This window comes from Mobula hypostoma, chromosome 27, assembly GCF_963921235.1.
Source record: "Mobula hypostoma chromosome 27, sMobHyp1.1, whole genome shotgun sequence".
Lineage (NCBI taxonomy): Eukaryota > Metazoa > Chordata > Chondrichthyes > Myliobatiformes > Myliobatidae > Mobula > Mobula hypostoma.
The window spans coordinates 13827501-13842787 of NC_086123.1; the positions used below are offsets into that span (position 1 = coordinate 13827501).

The 15287-nt window shown below is 42.8% G+C and overlaps 2 protein-coding genes across 2 annotated transcripts in view; one reads left to right on the plus strand and one right to left on the minus strand.

Moving 5' to 3' along the window:
• Positions 1-7698, minus strand: part of plbd2 (phospholipase B domain containing 2) — a 35914-nt gene extending 28216 nt beyond the window's left edge. The window contains exons 1-3 of the mRNA XM_063034343.1: positions 7389-7698; positions 6085-6178; positions 2807-2980 (exon numbers count right to left, since the gene is read on the minus strand). Of these exons, the coding sequence (XP_062890413.1) occupies positions 2807-2980; positions 6085-6178; positions 7389-7669 (549 nt within the window). The 5' untranslated portion in view covers positions 7670-7698. The remainder of the gene's footprint in view (positions 1-2806; positions 2981-6084; positions 6179-7388) is intronic.
• slc8b1 (solute carrier family 8 member B1) overlaps positions 7694-15287 on the plus strand; it is a 31436-nt gene continuing 23842 nt past the window's right edge. Inside the window, exons 1-3 of the mRNA XM_063034348.1 lie at positions 7694-7860; positions 8532-8743; positions 12315-12467. Coding sequence (XP_062890418.1) covers positions 8546-8743; positions 12315-12467 — 351 coding nt within the window. The 5' untranslated portion in view covers positions 7694-7860; positions 8532-8545. The remainder of the gene's footprint in view (positions 7861-8531; positions 8744-12314; positions 12468-15287) is intronic.

Here is a 15287-nt window from a genome sequence, read left to right on the forward strand (position 1 = left end):
TAAAAGTGAAAACTCTAAAATTAAATCCTGGATTTACTCAAGGTACAATACTACAAGACCATACAACACAAGAGCATAATCAGACCATTTGGCCCATTGAGTTGCTCTGCCATTCCATCATTACTTATTTAATAATAATTTTATTTATCTAGCACTTTTTGTACATTAAGCTCTTTGCATAGATTGTATCAATAGTCATAAAAATACAGAAAAAAATTAAATCAGAAGACAAACATTACATAGAATAAAAAGTAATTAAATATACCAAATTATATAAATATAATCAACATCAACAGACATTAAGTAATCCTATAAGTAGGCCAAATTTTGAAAAAAGTAGGCTTTTGGAAGTGTTTTGAGAAGTTCCACAACACTCGCCTGGTGTATCTCAGTCGGAAGAGTATTCCAGATTTTTGGTGCGTAAGAACAAAAGGCCGCATCACCAGTTCTTATATGCTTGGCTCTAGGAATACCAAGCAAACTAGAATTCATGGATCTAAGATTATGATCAGGGATGCAAGGGGAAAGACACTCCAAAATACATGGAGGAGCTAGATTATTCAGAACCTTGTATACAATTAAGAGCATTTTAAAATTGGTCCTGAAGGACATAGGCAGCCAGTGCGTAATTATGCCAAAACTGATGAAATGTGCTCAGATTTTTTTTTCCGTTATGATTCTCGCTGCTGCATTTTGAACAAACTGTGGCTGAGTTACATTTTTTTTTTTTAAAAAGGCAGTCCTGAAAAGAGTGAACTACAGTAGTCTAATCGGCTAAAAACAGAAGCATGAATTAATTTTTCTGCATCTTGAGTTGTTACAAGAAATCGAACTTTTGCAATGTTCCTAAAATGAAAGAATGCAGCCTTAATAATATGGTTAATATGTGATTTTTGAAGTCTAGCTCACGGTTAATAATGATGCCTAAATTTTTTTTGCTGGGCTTGATTTGGAAAGCCAGCTGATCAAGTTTATTTCTAAGATTCACACTTTTTATTGCCAATAACCAAAATTTCTGTTTTTTTGCTTTTTAGTTTAAGGAAATTTGAACTCATGCATTCTGTAATGCTAGTAAGAGACTGGACCGGAGGGTTTAGGAGGTTCAGAGTCATTTGACGTAATAGACGAGTACAATTGCCTGTCATCTGCAAGACTGTGGAAATTCACCTTGTGTTTTGAAATAATCTGATCTAATGGAAGCATGTAGGGCGAGAACAATGGGCCAAAAATTGATCCTTGTGTCACAGAAAACACAATATCATGGACTTTAGGCACACAATCGCCACAGCTAACAAAGAATTTTCTTCCTGTTACATAATTATCCTTCTCAGCCCCATTCTCTGGCCTTTCCCCTGATTAATCAAGAACCTGGCAATCTCTGCCTTAAATATACCCAATGACTTGGTCACACAGCCATCTGTGGCGATAAATTCCAGATTCACCACTCTCAGGCTAAAGAAAATTTTCCTCATCTCTGTTCTAAGTGGATGCCCCTTTACTCTGAGGCTGTGCCCTCTAGTCCAAGACTCCCTCACCACAGCAAAGCAGAAAGAGCAGTGAGTCTTCTGCAACCGTGCAGTTTTGCCGATCTGCAATTTGCCAAATCTGTGGATTTTAAACTCTGCATTGCCGCATGTTCAAAAAATTGCTATGGATGCTGAAAATCTAATATCTGAACAGAAGCTGGTAGAAATATCCAGCAGATCAGACAGTACTAATGGACAGAAAAACAGGTTTAAATTTCAGCTCAATCACCTCATCCGAAGGTTCGTTGACCTGTTATCTCCATCTGTCTCTGCATAGGTGGTGGCCACCCTCATGGGTGCTGTGTTTAGATTCATTGCCCTCCCATTTTCTTATAATTGGAACTTAGAAATTACACCCATTGCTGACAGGATCTTAGACGGTGACGAGAAGGCATACAGGAGAGAGATGTATCAGCTAGTTGAGTGGTGTCGCAGCAACAACCTTGCACTCAATGTCAGGAAGACGAAAGAACGGACAGCAGTCTTCAGAAAGGGTAAGATCAGAGAACACCCATCACCCCTCATAGAGAGACCAGGTGGAAAGAGTGAGCAAATCCAAGATTCTGAGCATCAAGGTCTCTGAGGACACAACCTAGACCAAACATATCAATGCAGCTATAAAGGAGGCAAGACAGCGGCTATATTTCATTAGAGTTTGAGGAGATTTGCTATGTCACCAAAGACATTTGCAGATCTTTTACAGATGTGCCGTGGAGAGCATTCTAACTGGCTGCATCACCATCTGGTATGGGGAGGGGGGTGGTGTGCTCCTGCACAGGATCCAAGCAAGCTTCAGAAAGTTGTAAAATTAGTCAACTCCATCATGGGCACTAACCTCCATGGTATCCAGGACATCTTCAAGCAGTGATGCCTCAAAAAGGTGGCGACCATCATTAAGGACCCCCATCACCCAGAACATGCCCTCTTCTCATTGTTACCTTCAGGGAAGAGATATAGGAGCCTGAAGGCACACAGCCAATGATCCAGGAACAGCTTCTTCCCCGCTGTCATCCAATTTCTGAATGGACATCGAACCCATGAATACTTCCTCACCACTTTTTTTATTTCTATTATTTTTGCACTACTTATTTGACTTAACATACAAACGTTTGCATTTTCATATTGTAATTCAGTTTTTTTTCTCTCTATTATTACATATTTCTTTGTACTGATGCTGCAAAGTTAATAAATTTCATGACGTAAGCTGGTGGAATTAAACCCGATTCTGATTCATTAACAGTTTTGACTTCAAGTCCTTTTGTACCTAGATTTGATCTTACCTGATGCCAATATGCTTTATTGTCTTTGTCTGCCAGTGGAATTTCTGCCAGGTTTTCTTCTATCCATTTCAGATTAGTCTCGATGTAATTTTTAAGCTTGTCACAGTAGGCTGTCTGATATTTGAAGGATCCACAGTAGTGAAATAATGTATTCATCCAGTGCATGTAAATATACTGGAAAACGTAATAATTAAAATGTTACAAGAAAATCTGTTTTAAATTGTGATCAATCATTACTGAACTGGGCAGCAAAATATAACCAAGTCCTGTTTACCCACTTTGATACATGTTGACTTAAATTGACTCAGTTAGCAACACCTCTTCTTTACAATTCTGAACCTTATTTTCAAACTCCACATTGTTGCCACCGGAAAGGCCAGACGGTGGCGTTGGAATCACCAGGTTCAGGAACAGGTATTACCTCTCAATCATCAGAATCTTGAACCAGAGGGGATAACTTCACTTGCCTCATCACTGAACTGTTCCCACAACCTATGGACTCACTTTCAAGGACTCTTCATCTCGTGTTGTCAATACTCATTGCTTATATTTATTACACTTTTTCCTTTTTGCAGTTGCACAGTGTGTTGCCTTTTGCACGCTAGTTGCCTGCCCTGTTGTTGTGATCCTGCAGTGATTCCATTATGGCTATTGGATTTATTGAGCATGCCCGCAAGAAAATAAATCTCAGGGTTATACATGCACTTTGATAATAAATTTACTTTGAACTTTGAATCTCACTCTCACAGTAACTTCCTCCGAGTCCCCAAATTGCAGAACTCTGCACGTTTTGGCTGCTCAACCACCCCAGATGCTTTGGGCAAGCCTCCCAACTTCCTTCACCTCATGCCCACAGTTACTTTGCATCTACGTGGAGGGCCTGTCTCACCGGCACTTTGCATCCCCACGGCCAACACTTTGCTTTCAATGTCAGTGGGGGCCTCAGGTGAGAAAACCTCCAAAACGTCCGATAGCCTTTCAAAGCCAGCAAAGCCGGGTGGGTCTTTGCTGGCGGTAAACATTAAAACTAGGTTTTAAAAGCTTTCAATATCTTACTTTTAGAGACATTTATAAACTAACAAAATAAAACTAAAACTGGAAAATAATACTCATTTGAACTAAATCTTAAGCATAAGACCACAAGATACAGGAGCAGAATTAGACACTTGGCCCATTGAGTCTACTCCACCATTTGATCATGGTCGATTTATTATCCCTCTGAACCCCATTCTCCTGCCTTCCCCTTGCAACCTTTGACACCCTTACTAATTAAGAACCTGTCAACTTCCACTTTAAATATAATGACGTGGCCTCTACAGCCTCTGTGGCTGTGATTCACCACCATCTGGGTAAAGAAATTCCTCCTCATCCTTTTTCTAAAGAGGTATTCTTATATTCTGAGGACAAGCTCATAGGCCTACCTCACAACCCTCTTCAAAATCAATGATCCGCTGATCACTTCTACCCAGCCATGCTCACACCACCTGATAGCTACTGACATCTATCTCCTCAGATCCTATTTCCACATGCTGACTCCCACCCATCTACCTAGATTGTTGCCTAGTCCTCTAATCAAGAACAGAACTTCCTCTGTGATCTCCACTCCTACCACACACAACGCCTAGAGCTGAGCATTTCTGGTCAGATGCTAAATGCATTTCATTGGCTTTGTATCTGTACTCGGCACAATGACAATAAAGTTGAACCTAACCTGATATCCAAGCTGAGTTCGGCATACTAAGTATTTTGCATTGACGATGTTACTGTCCTTTGCATGGACATTAATTGAAAATTAAAAGTATTATTCAGATGACTCTAAAAATGCCAAAGTATAATTCAAAGAAAAACAGATTTCTTCCTTACCAGAGATTACAATCAATTTCACTACACTTATGCAGAGCTTGGTAATTTCAATGCTACATTTGTCTATGTACCAGTAAGCACAGTGCAAAGGCACAATGCCTACATATTTACAGAAATTGATTAATTTGTTTTGTGTGTGGAACTGCATCACAGCCTGGTATGGAAACACCAAAGCCTGAGTGGAAAATTGTGCAAAAGGAAATGGATTTTCCCAGTATACCATTGAGCACATCTACATGAAACACTGTAGAAAAACAGCATCCATCAAAGATCCTCTCCACCTAGACCATGCTTTTTTTCTCTCTCACTGCAGCCATCACAAGAGCCTCGGGACTCGCACTACCAGGTTCAAAAAACAGTTACTACCCCTCAACCTTAAGGCTCTTGCACAAAAGAGGATAACTACACTCATCCATTGAGATGTTCCCACAACCAATGGTCTCACTTTAACAACTCTTTATCTTGTTATTTCATGCTCTCATTATTTAAAACGCTATTTATTTATACTTGCATTTGCACAGTTTGTTGTCTTCTATGCTATTGCATTGATCCTGTTTCCAGCTACTATTCCATAGATTTGTTGAGTATGCATGCAGAAAAAGAATCTCTGGGTTGCATGTGGTGACATGTATGTACTCTGATAATAAATTTTACTTGGAACATCGAACTCCGATGATTCACCACTCTGCTTTGAAATTTCTCATTTCAATACTAAATGGCACCATATTTTGAGATTGTGATTTTCTAGTTCTGGAATCCCTAACTGGGAAATTACTCCGCTCTAAGTATTTTTAATGTCCTAATGAGATCACCATTCATTCTTCTCATCTCCAGAAAATAGAGGGCCAAGCTTATTCATTAAATACAGCCATACAGACCATAAATTTTAAGCTTCCTGGCCTCTTGATCTCCCTGCTTTGGTCAACTCTGGCTCACAAACGTCAAATGCTTATTTGGTATTAACCATCCAAATAGAAAGTCAATGTGTTTGGGACAGGTGTCAGGGTCAGATTTAGTTTCAATACATCACACTGCAGGATAATCTAATAGTCTAATTTATAAAGAACTGTTAAAGGGTAAAGGCAGGGAGATCTTTCAGAACAAAAATGACATGCAGAGTCGTTTGGAGAAAAAAGTTTGCATTGGTTATAGCAGTCCATTGGTATTAAGTTGCCAAACAAAATGTCTGATTTACTTACATTTAAAATGAACAACTTATAACAAAAATATCTTTAACATTTTCAGTTTCCACTAACAATCTAAGATAGTTGCCCAATGCCTTGATTGTGAAATAACCATCGAAACACTACTCAGTTTTTTTCTAGTCATTACAACTCTTGAAGCACTTCTGAATACTTCTTGACGTCTTTTCTTTCACGGCAAACGAGAATCTGAGAGCAATTAGTAAAGCTTACTGGTCGTGTGACCTCAGCTTCCAGCACTCCTGCAGCATAAGCCTGAATTCTATCATCATACGTCCCATTTGTACCAAGTTCAAGGTAGGACCAGCTATGGAGGACAGAAAATGTAAAATAAATAGAAGCTAAACATACTGAATGAAAACAGAAAAGTATATGAATCATCAACAATTGCAAGATGGCAAAAACTTAAATCTACTATATTTTAAGATAAACACATGTCCTTAATGTTAGAGGTTAAACATATGCATGCATGTTTAACCTTGCATTATATACCTTATTTAGAGACTATTAAATGATTTGTGGAAACAGGCACAGTTAATTTATAAGTTGTCAGTCTTCCTCTCTTCATCAATCAACACTAACACTCTCCAGCCCTCTTCCCATCCAGACTTAGCCTATCCCCCTTCCCCAACCCTTTTCCCATCCAGCCTTTTGCCTCCAAATGGATCCCTCTCCAGACCCCTGAACACCCATCTCTGCCACTCATTCCCTACCCACCTCCCCTGCCCCCAAGGCCCACCCCCACCTCCCCTGCCCCCCGATGCCCACCACCACCCCACCTCCCCGCCCCCGACACCCACCCCCCTGCCCCTGACACTCACCCCCACCCCCCTGCCCCTGACACCCACCCCCACCCCACCTCCCCTGCCCCTGACACCCACCCCACCCCTCCTGCCCCTGACACCCACCCCCACCCCACCTCCCCTGCCCCTGACACCCACCCCCACCCCACCTCCCCTGCCCCTGACACTCACCCCCACCCCACCTCCCCCTAACACCCACCCCACCTCCCCTGCCCCCGACACCCACCCCCACCCCACCTCCCCTGCCCCCCGGCACCCACCTGCCAAACTGCCACCCACCACACCGCCTGCCCTGCCCTACCCCCCCACCCTGCCTACCCTACCCCAACAAGCGACCACTCCCCTCCCCACCCCACAGGCGTCCACCCCCACCCCGTGTGCCCTGTCCTACTCTCCACGGGCGCCCACCTCCCACCCTGAACCCCCCTCAACCACGCCTGCCCTCCCGAGCGCCCCCCCAAACCCATCTGTCCTGCCCCCCCCACCAGGGGCCCACCCCCACCCCCGGGCATCCATCCACCACCCCAACTCCTCTGGCCCCGACACCCAACCGCACCCACCTCCCCCTCCTCTATCCCCAACCCCACCGCTCACCCCCCATCTACTCCTCGTGACCCTACCAGTACCCGCAGCCTACTTGTTCCACACTCTTCTTACCAACCTACCTGCCCTACCCACCTACCACCCCACCTTCCTTTCTGCCAGCGTCCGTACCCCGTGGCTTTGATGTTATCTGTGAAGTTGGCCCATGCCACCCCATCTCGCCGCAGCCCGCGCACCACTCTCAGCTTCCCGCTGCGTTGCTCGAGCACGACAGAGCGGTGCAGCGCCTCAGGAGCCGCCAGAGGCACCACTGCCAGCAGCGACAACAACAACAACAGGACATGACAAGCAGCCACTCGGCAGGAGGACCGGTATCGGATGTGGCACCGAGGTCCCTGAAGACACCGAGCCACCGCCATGTTGGACCGGCTCGCGTCACGTGACCGGCGCATCAGCTGACGCTGGTGAATGATTGACAGACTGGTGCGCTGGCGACTGAGTGATTTAAGTCCGGCTCCTCACTATATTTGCTAGATGCTAGTCATTTGCATATCTGTACTGTGCATTTTATCGTCACGTGAATGTATATGATCATTTGCTTGGGCTTTCATGGAGCGTTATAGCAGCATATGGAATATTTCGAGTGAGTCACGCAATTCTATTCGGGGATAGTGTCGAGTCTCATTGATTGGAGGTCCGTGAAATGACCTTTCACTCAAAGCGCGTCTGCTTCAATGCGTGATGGTTTCACGTTGGACCGGGTCGCAGCTGGGAGCAAAAACTGAGCCAGTGCTGCTCTCGCTGTCTTCTTGAACCCCCGCGCATTAATTGGAATGAACTGATTTAAATAGGGGGAGGGCGAGGAAGTAATGAGTTGGACTGAGAGGTTATTAGTGGGGTTTTTTTCTGGGGGGAGTGTGAAGTGGGTTGGTCGGCTAGTACTCCTGTTACCTTTCAAGAAGGAGGAAATAACATTACGTATGGAGAACAATTTGCTAAGGGGATACATTCTGATTTACTTGATGTAGAAATGTGAACCTGGAAGTTTAAATTTCTCCTTTACTTTTAGTTATTGTATTTACTTCCTGGTGTAAGTACTGGGGTTTCAGACTGGAGCTATAGCATGGTTTTATTTTTTTAAGTCGTTTGAGCAAATTGAATATGTCAGCTGTTTCTACATTCGCGATAGATAGGTTCCCTGAGTTTATTTATGTCATGATAGGGAGAGTTTCTTGAGCGACTTCCTAATCTGGCTAATTAACGCAGAGCGGTAACCGCAAACTGAAAGAGCGTTGATTCGAGTTCTTCCTTTAGACTGACCCACAGCAATGAAGGCAGGCTGTGTTACTGTGATCGCCTGGCTTCTCTGGCTGAGGACTGCGAAGTGTTACGCACCCCAGTCCCTGGGGACTCCCGATTCGCATCGCTTTAAAAACGTTGCTGGAATAATTGAGCCCCGTTCGTCTGAAAATACTGTTAACACAAGCTCTCTTGGTCTGCTTGAAGCGACTAGTCGGTCAATTGAGGTACGTCTTCTCTGTCTTGACCTAAATGTAATCTTGGGTACCCTGAAGTCTGTCTTTTAAATTTTATCTCTCTGCACTATTCTTTAATGGATTAATTTCGTGAGTTAGTAGGCAGCTTAATGTTTCCCCATCACTAGCTTGCATTCTCTCCATTCTGATTTCATCACCTAATTGAAGTTGGAAATGAGTTTTGATTTCTTACAAGCAATCGTGTAAATTTTTTTGAATATACTCCCCTGTTAATGTAAGGAGCAGCCGTTTCCTCCGGTGTGGCTGGATTAACTGTATGGTAATGCTCTTCCCAAATTGGAAAAGATCACGAGGCTGTCACTTCAGCGAAGCAGTGAGGGTGTGCTTTTATAAAATGTCCCTTGAGTGGAGGCATTGAAAGTGCTATTTGCAGAGTGTGGGGAAGGGGGTGTCCTGCTCAATGCCCCCCCCCCCCCACTACCCAGGCCATGCTCTCTTCTGCTTCTGACATCTGGAAGGAGGTACAGGAGCCTTTGGTCCCAAACCGCCAGGTTCCATAATGGTTACTACCCCAACTATCAGGCTCCTGAACCAGCACGGAAAACCTCATTCACCTCAACCCTGAACTGATTCCACAACTAATGGACTCGCGTTCAAGGACTCTACAACTCTTGTCCCAGGTATTATTTAATTTTAATATATGCAGCTTGTTTTCTTGTGCACATACAGGTACTGAGTCTAATGTATTCTTCTGTGAATACCTGCAAGAAGATGAATCTCTGGGTGCTATATCTGTGAACTTTGAACTTTATGGTAGTCAGCATTTCTGTCTTTCCATGTTAACTTTGTGGGAGTGGAGGATTTAATCTAACATTGGGGGTAGGGTGAATAATTTAGCCTAAAGCACTGATTAAACTTTGTTTTCTTAATCCTCACAATTAGTAACCAGGTCAATTATTGGCACTAATTGAAGAACTATTAAACCATTTTATCTAAAGCCAGTGGTGGGCAGAGAGCAGTATACCACTAATGTGCGCAAAGATTTGAATTTTGTAAGCATCCTGGTTGAATACTGTCAAAACACTTTTTTCTTGGTCGTGATTTTTGCGCCACTCTTTGCCGATGTCCTGGACTGTTCAGTTCTTGATGACCATAAATATTCCAAGCTCCACTGTTTAGTGAGTCAAACTATAAACGAGTTGATTTCCTCTTGAAGTAATGAGATAACTTGTTAGGCCTGGTTCTGTAAAAGTGTTTTTAGCTGCTTGTTATCTGTCTACAAAAAAAAAGTTTGCCAGTTACTAAGCAGCAGCCTCATTCCAGTAATATTCCTTCATTAATGAGCAGTATATTAAAACAAAAAGTCCTTCTGTAACCACACTCCTTGGCTGGCTGAACTTTGCAGCGGTGTTATGTTACTTTGCTCTGGTTGTACAGAGGGTAGTGCTGCTGGTTCACAGCTCCAGCAACCTTGGTTTGACCCTGAGCTTAGTGCTGTGTATTTTCTCCAAGTTCTCCCCATTCCCCTCACCTCCTTAAAAACTTGTACGGTTAATTAGCTACTGTAATCTTTGGATTTGGATTGGAGTTGATTGGCATTTATATCAAATTAATTAGCGTGCTGGTTTCCTAGTTTAAGCAATCTGATTAGCGTGTAGGCAGCTGGCTATATTAATTATGCTAAAGTAAGGAATGTCAGAACTAAATTGCATGGCATCCCAAAGTATCAGCAGGAAAGTTTTTTTTTCCTCTTGCAGGTTTTAGTACTTCAATATCTGCTAGGAGTTATCCAAAATTTATGTATGGTGTATTTTTTAAAATCTTAATTGGTATCATTTCTATTAGAGTCTTGATCTGAATGTCCTGTTTAGTTAAAAAATGACCATTTTGTTGCATTTTTCTCAGCCTCTGGACATTGACTGAAAACTATTTTCAATGAAGTGAAGTCTGGCAGTCAACTTTCACACAGCAAAGTCCCTCAGACTGGACTGAACCTGAACAGGATATATCAGCTGGTTGAAGACCACCCAATGCTTCTCACCTCTTTGAATGTTGTTTCATCTCCTGGATATGGGGGGACCTCATAGAAACATTTCAAATGTTGAAAGGCATGGACTGAGTAGATGTGGCAAAGTTGTTTCCCATGATGGGGGAGTCTAGTACGAGAGGGCATGACTTAAGGATTGAAGGGCGCCCATTCAGAACAGAAAAGCGAAGAAACTTTTTTAGTCAGGGGGTGGTGAATTTATGGAATTTGTTGCCATGGGCAGCAGTGGAGGCCAAGTCATTGGGTGTATTTAAGGCAGAGATTGATAGGTATCTGAGTAGCCAGGGCATCAAAGGTTATGGTGAGAAGGCGGGGGAGTGGGACTAAATGGGAGAATGGATCAGCTCATGATAAAATGGCAGAGCAGACTCGATGGGCCAAATGGTTGACTTCTGCTCCTTTGTCTTATGGTTTTATGGTCTTATGAATGTGAAAATTCACCTTCAACCCCCGATTGTTGCACTGTAGTGACTTGCTGAAAGTATTTGAAGTGAAAATTCTCACTGGTGCAGGAATATGATAATGAAATGGATGCATTTTGGGCAAACTTAAATTTGACCAGAACACATGTTATGCGTCATCTTTAAGGAGTTCAGCAAACTCTCTTGTCTTGCTCTTTGGGGAGGCAGAAAAACAAATCCAAACTCAAATCCTGTTGTCTGAGCACAATGATTTGTAAAGTGGAGACTTTCTGTATGGACAATATTTAACTTAAACGTATATAAGAGTCCCTAACTTCTCTCTGATATTATTAAGGTGTCCCTATCTTTTTAGCAACATGGTCGGCAGTCAAAGTTGACAGCAATGATGCATTCATCAGGATGTTCAGCATTTAACCCATCGTATAAATATTATTGCAGAGAAAGCATGACCGTGCCTCTATTTCCTCAGGAGTCTGCGGAGGTTTGGCATGTCAGCAAAAAAGCTTGGCGAACTTCTATAGATGTGGGGTGGAAAGTGTGCTGACTGGCTGCAATATGGCCTGCTATGGGAACACCGATGCTTTTGAGCGGAAAATCCTACAAATGGTAGTGGATTTGGACCAGTATCTCACAGCTTAAACCCTCCCAACCATTGAGCGCATCTACATGAAACATTGCCATAGAAAAGCAGCATCCATCATCAAAGATCCTCACCACCCAGGCCATGCGGTGGTGCCATCAGTTAGAGGGTACAGGTGCCTCAGGACTGGCAGTACCAGGTTCAAGAACGGTTACTACCCCTCAACCATAAGGCTCTTGAACAAAAAGGGATAACTACATGTTATTTCATGCTCATTATTTATTGCTACTAATTTATATCTGCATTTGCAGCTTGTTTACAGTTCCTGATGTTTACAGTTGAGTTACTGTTCTATAGATTTGCTAAGTGTGCCCACAGAAAAAGAATCTCAGGGTTGTACGTGATGACATGCATGTACTCTGAAAATAAGTTTTACTGTAAGCTTTGAACTTTTGAACATTTAGAAAGCATTGAGCAATAGAATGAATGTTTTTTTTAGAATATAATGTTGAATAGAACTGAAGCTGCTAACTTATTTGCTGTCTTTTCTAGTGTCATAACGTAGTGCAGCTGAATGGGTCCCAGTGGTGTTCATTTGTAAAAACTACTGAAGACTGCAAAACTGGAAGTGGCTTTATTGACTACCTCAAAGGTGCTGTTTGTGGGTTTTACCATAATCTGCTACCGCTGGCTATCATTCTTTATGTAAGTATTGGCTATTTTGATTAAACGGATTAAATATGAAAACCTTTGTTAAAATATGGAAGTCCCAAATGTGTTAAATGTTCTTGGCTATCAGTTTCCTGCCTATGCTTTAATTTCTCTTTTTGGTTTCTATTTGCATAAAGTCCAGGGACAAACTCCAAACCTGACAAAGTCCTCCTGCATATGTACTAGTAATCTGCTTTCTGGTTGGGCCTGGAGCATTTACAATTGAATATTGTTGAATGGAGAGAAGTGGCTGTGGGTTCTAAGGTGCTCGTTGAAGCTTAACTTTTAAGCCTTTCCTTCTTTCGTTCTTTCATTTTATTTTCTTTTTAATTTTGAAAGTACACATCAATGTACTGTAGTCATAGCCTGATCTTCAGACGGAAGTTTTGGGAGGAGGGAGCTATTCCCTGTGAAAGGCATCCGTTAGTCTTGCGAGACCATGCCTGGAAAGTCTTCACTCTCCAGGGCGCAGGCCTGAGCAAGGTTGTATGGAAGACCAGCAGTTGCCCATGCTGCAAGTCTCCCCTCTCCACGACACCAATGTTGCCCAAGGGAAGGGCATCAGGACCCATACAGCTTGGCACCAGTGTCGTCGCAGAGCAATGTGTGATTAAGTGCCTTGCTCAAGGACACAACACGTTTCCTCGGCTGGGTCTCGAACTCATGACCTTCAGGTCGCCAGTCCAATGCCTTAACCACTTGGCCACGTGCTGAATTTTAAAAAAGAAGAAAAAAATGCAGTTTCCATCAATAGGTGTACCATTGCTGTGTGTCACCTCAACTACCTTTCAGTCCCCCAATCTGAACTTGAGCCTTGAGAACATAAATAACGTGCCTCATGTCTACCCCTCGAACTCACCTTAAACTTGTACCCTCCAGCATTTGATCGGACGTCATCATAGAGGAGGATGAGCTCGGACTATCTCGTTGATGCCTTTCATAATTTTGTAATCTTCTACCAGGCTTTCAATGCTGCAACAAAAAAGGAATCCGAGTTTGTCTAACTTGTAATTGATACAGTCCAATCCATCTGATATACTGGTGAACCTCTTCTGCACCCTTTCCAAAGCCTTTACATCCTCCTCGTAATGTAGAAACCACAGCTGGACAGATGGCTTGACTAAAGTTTTAAAAAGCCGCAATGTGAGTCCTTTCGTTACCACCCTATCCACTTGTTGCCACCTTCAGGGAGTTATAGATGTGCACCCAAAGATTATTCTGTATACCAGTGCTCTGATGGATCCTATCTTGTCCTGTATACATTCCTGTTGCATTTGACCTCCAAAATGCATTGCATTACTCTTGTCTGCAGTAAACTCCGCCTGCCATTTCTTTGCCCAAATTTCCAACTGGTCAATATCATGGTATATCCTTTGGCACCTTCGTCAACATGCAGTTTCTTGTCACATTGCTGATCAGACCACTTGCATTTTTCATCTAACCGAGAGGGACCGATCCTTCTGGAACACCTCAGGGGTCCCTTTACGGAGCGACGGCGGGGAGAGGGTGGAGTCCTCTGTCACTGCACTGTCTATTCAGTGTTGAGCAGATTTTGGATTCCGTTTCCTAACTTGTGGATCCACCCCCATCTTGGTGAATACTGCCATAAAGTATTCTTTAAGGATATCACCCACCTTCACTAGTTCCAAACGCAAATTCCCTCCTTTGACATTGAATAGACACATTCTTTCCCCAGATTTGCTCCCAGTATGTTTAAAATGCCTTGGGGTTCTCTTTGAACCTCCTTGCCAAGGATATTTCATGGTCCCAATCAGCTCTCATAATTCTTGGTATAATTTCTTTCCTGCTTCTATATTCCTCAAGTGCCTTGTCTGATGTTTAGGTTCATCATAAGCCTTCTAAATGCTTCCTTTTTCTTTTTGCTGGAACTTGCAACATTTCTTTTCATCCAATGTTCTCCAACCTTATCAGTCTACCCTTCATCCTCCCAGAATAAGCTGGTCCTGAACTCTGGCAACTAGCTTTTAAAGGACTCCCGAATGTTGGAGGTACTTTTACTCTCAAAAGGCTGCTCCCAATCTATTTCTCCACTTCCTGCCCGATATTATAATAATACTCCCTCCACTCACCCACCACCAGTTTAGCACTTTCGCCAGAAGACTGGACTTATCCTTCGAAAACTATCTTAAAAATGTTTTTGAAGTTGTGCTCTCTGAACAGAAGTCTCTCCCACTGAACATACAATCATCTGGCCAGAGATTTCCCAGTACAAAGACAAGTATGGCTTCTTCCCTGATTGAACTAATGAAATATTGTTTCAGAAACAGTTGTGGTGTAGCCTAAATTCTGAGTCGGCTAAGCCCCTGATACAAAGGGAGGCCCAATTAATATCAGGATAATTAAAATCCCTCATTACACTAACATTGTTGGTTTTAAATCTTTTCACGAACTGCCTGCATATTTGCTCCTCGGGCTTTTGGGAGACCTTCAGTATAATCCCTTCACTGTGATTGCACTTTTTTTAAAATTCCTGGCGTCTACCCATGTGTTCTTGCTGGAGGAGCCCTGCACCACATCTTTTCCCATTGCAGCTGTAGCATTCTCCCTAATCAATGACACAACTCAGCTATCATATCTGCATCTACTCTACTCTAAAATATTGACCTGCTAATTCTGCCCTTCCCTCAATCTTTTTATCTGTAATACCCAGAGCATGTGCTAAACCAGACTCCATTCTCATCTGCTTTTTCTAAATAAGGACACTTTAGATTGTCATTCCCAAAGTTTTCCTTGACTTGCCTCTTGTCTGCTCTTCCTAGTAGACTTGACCTAACCTCTACCTTCCCCTCAATC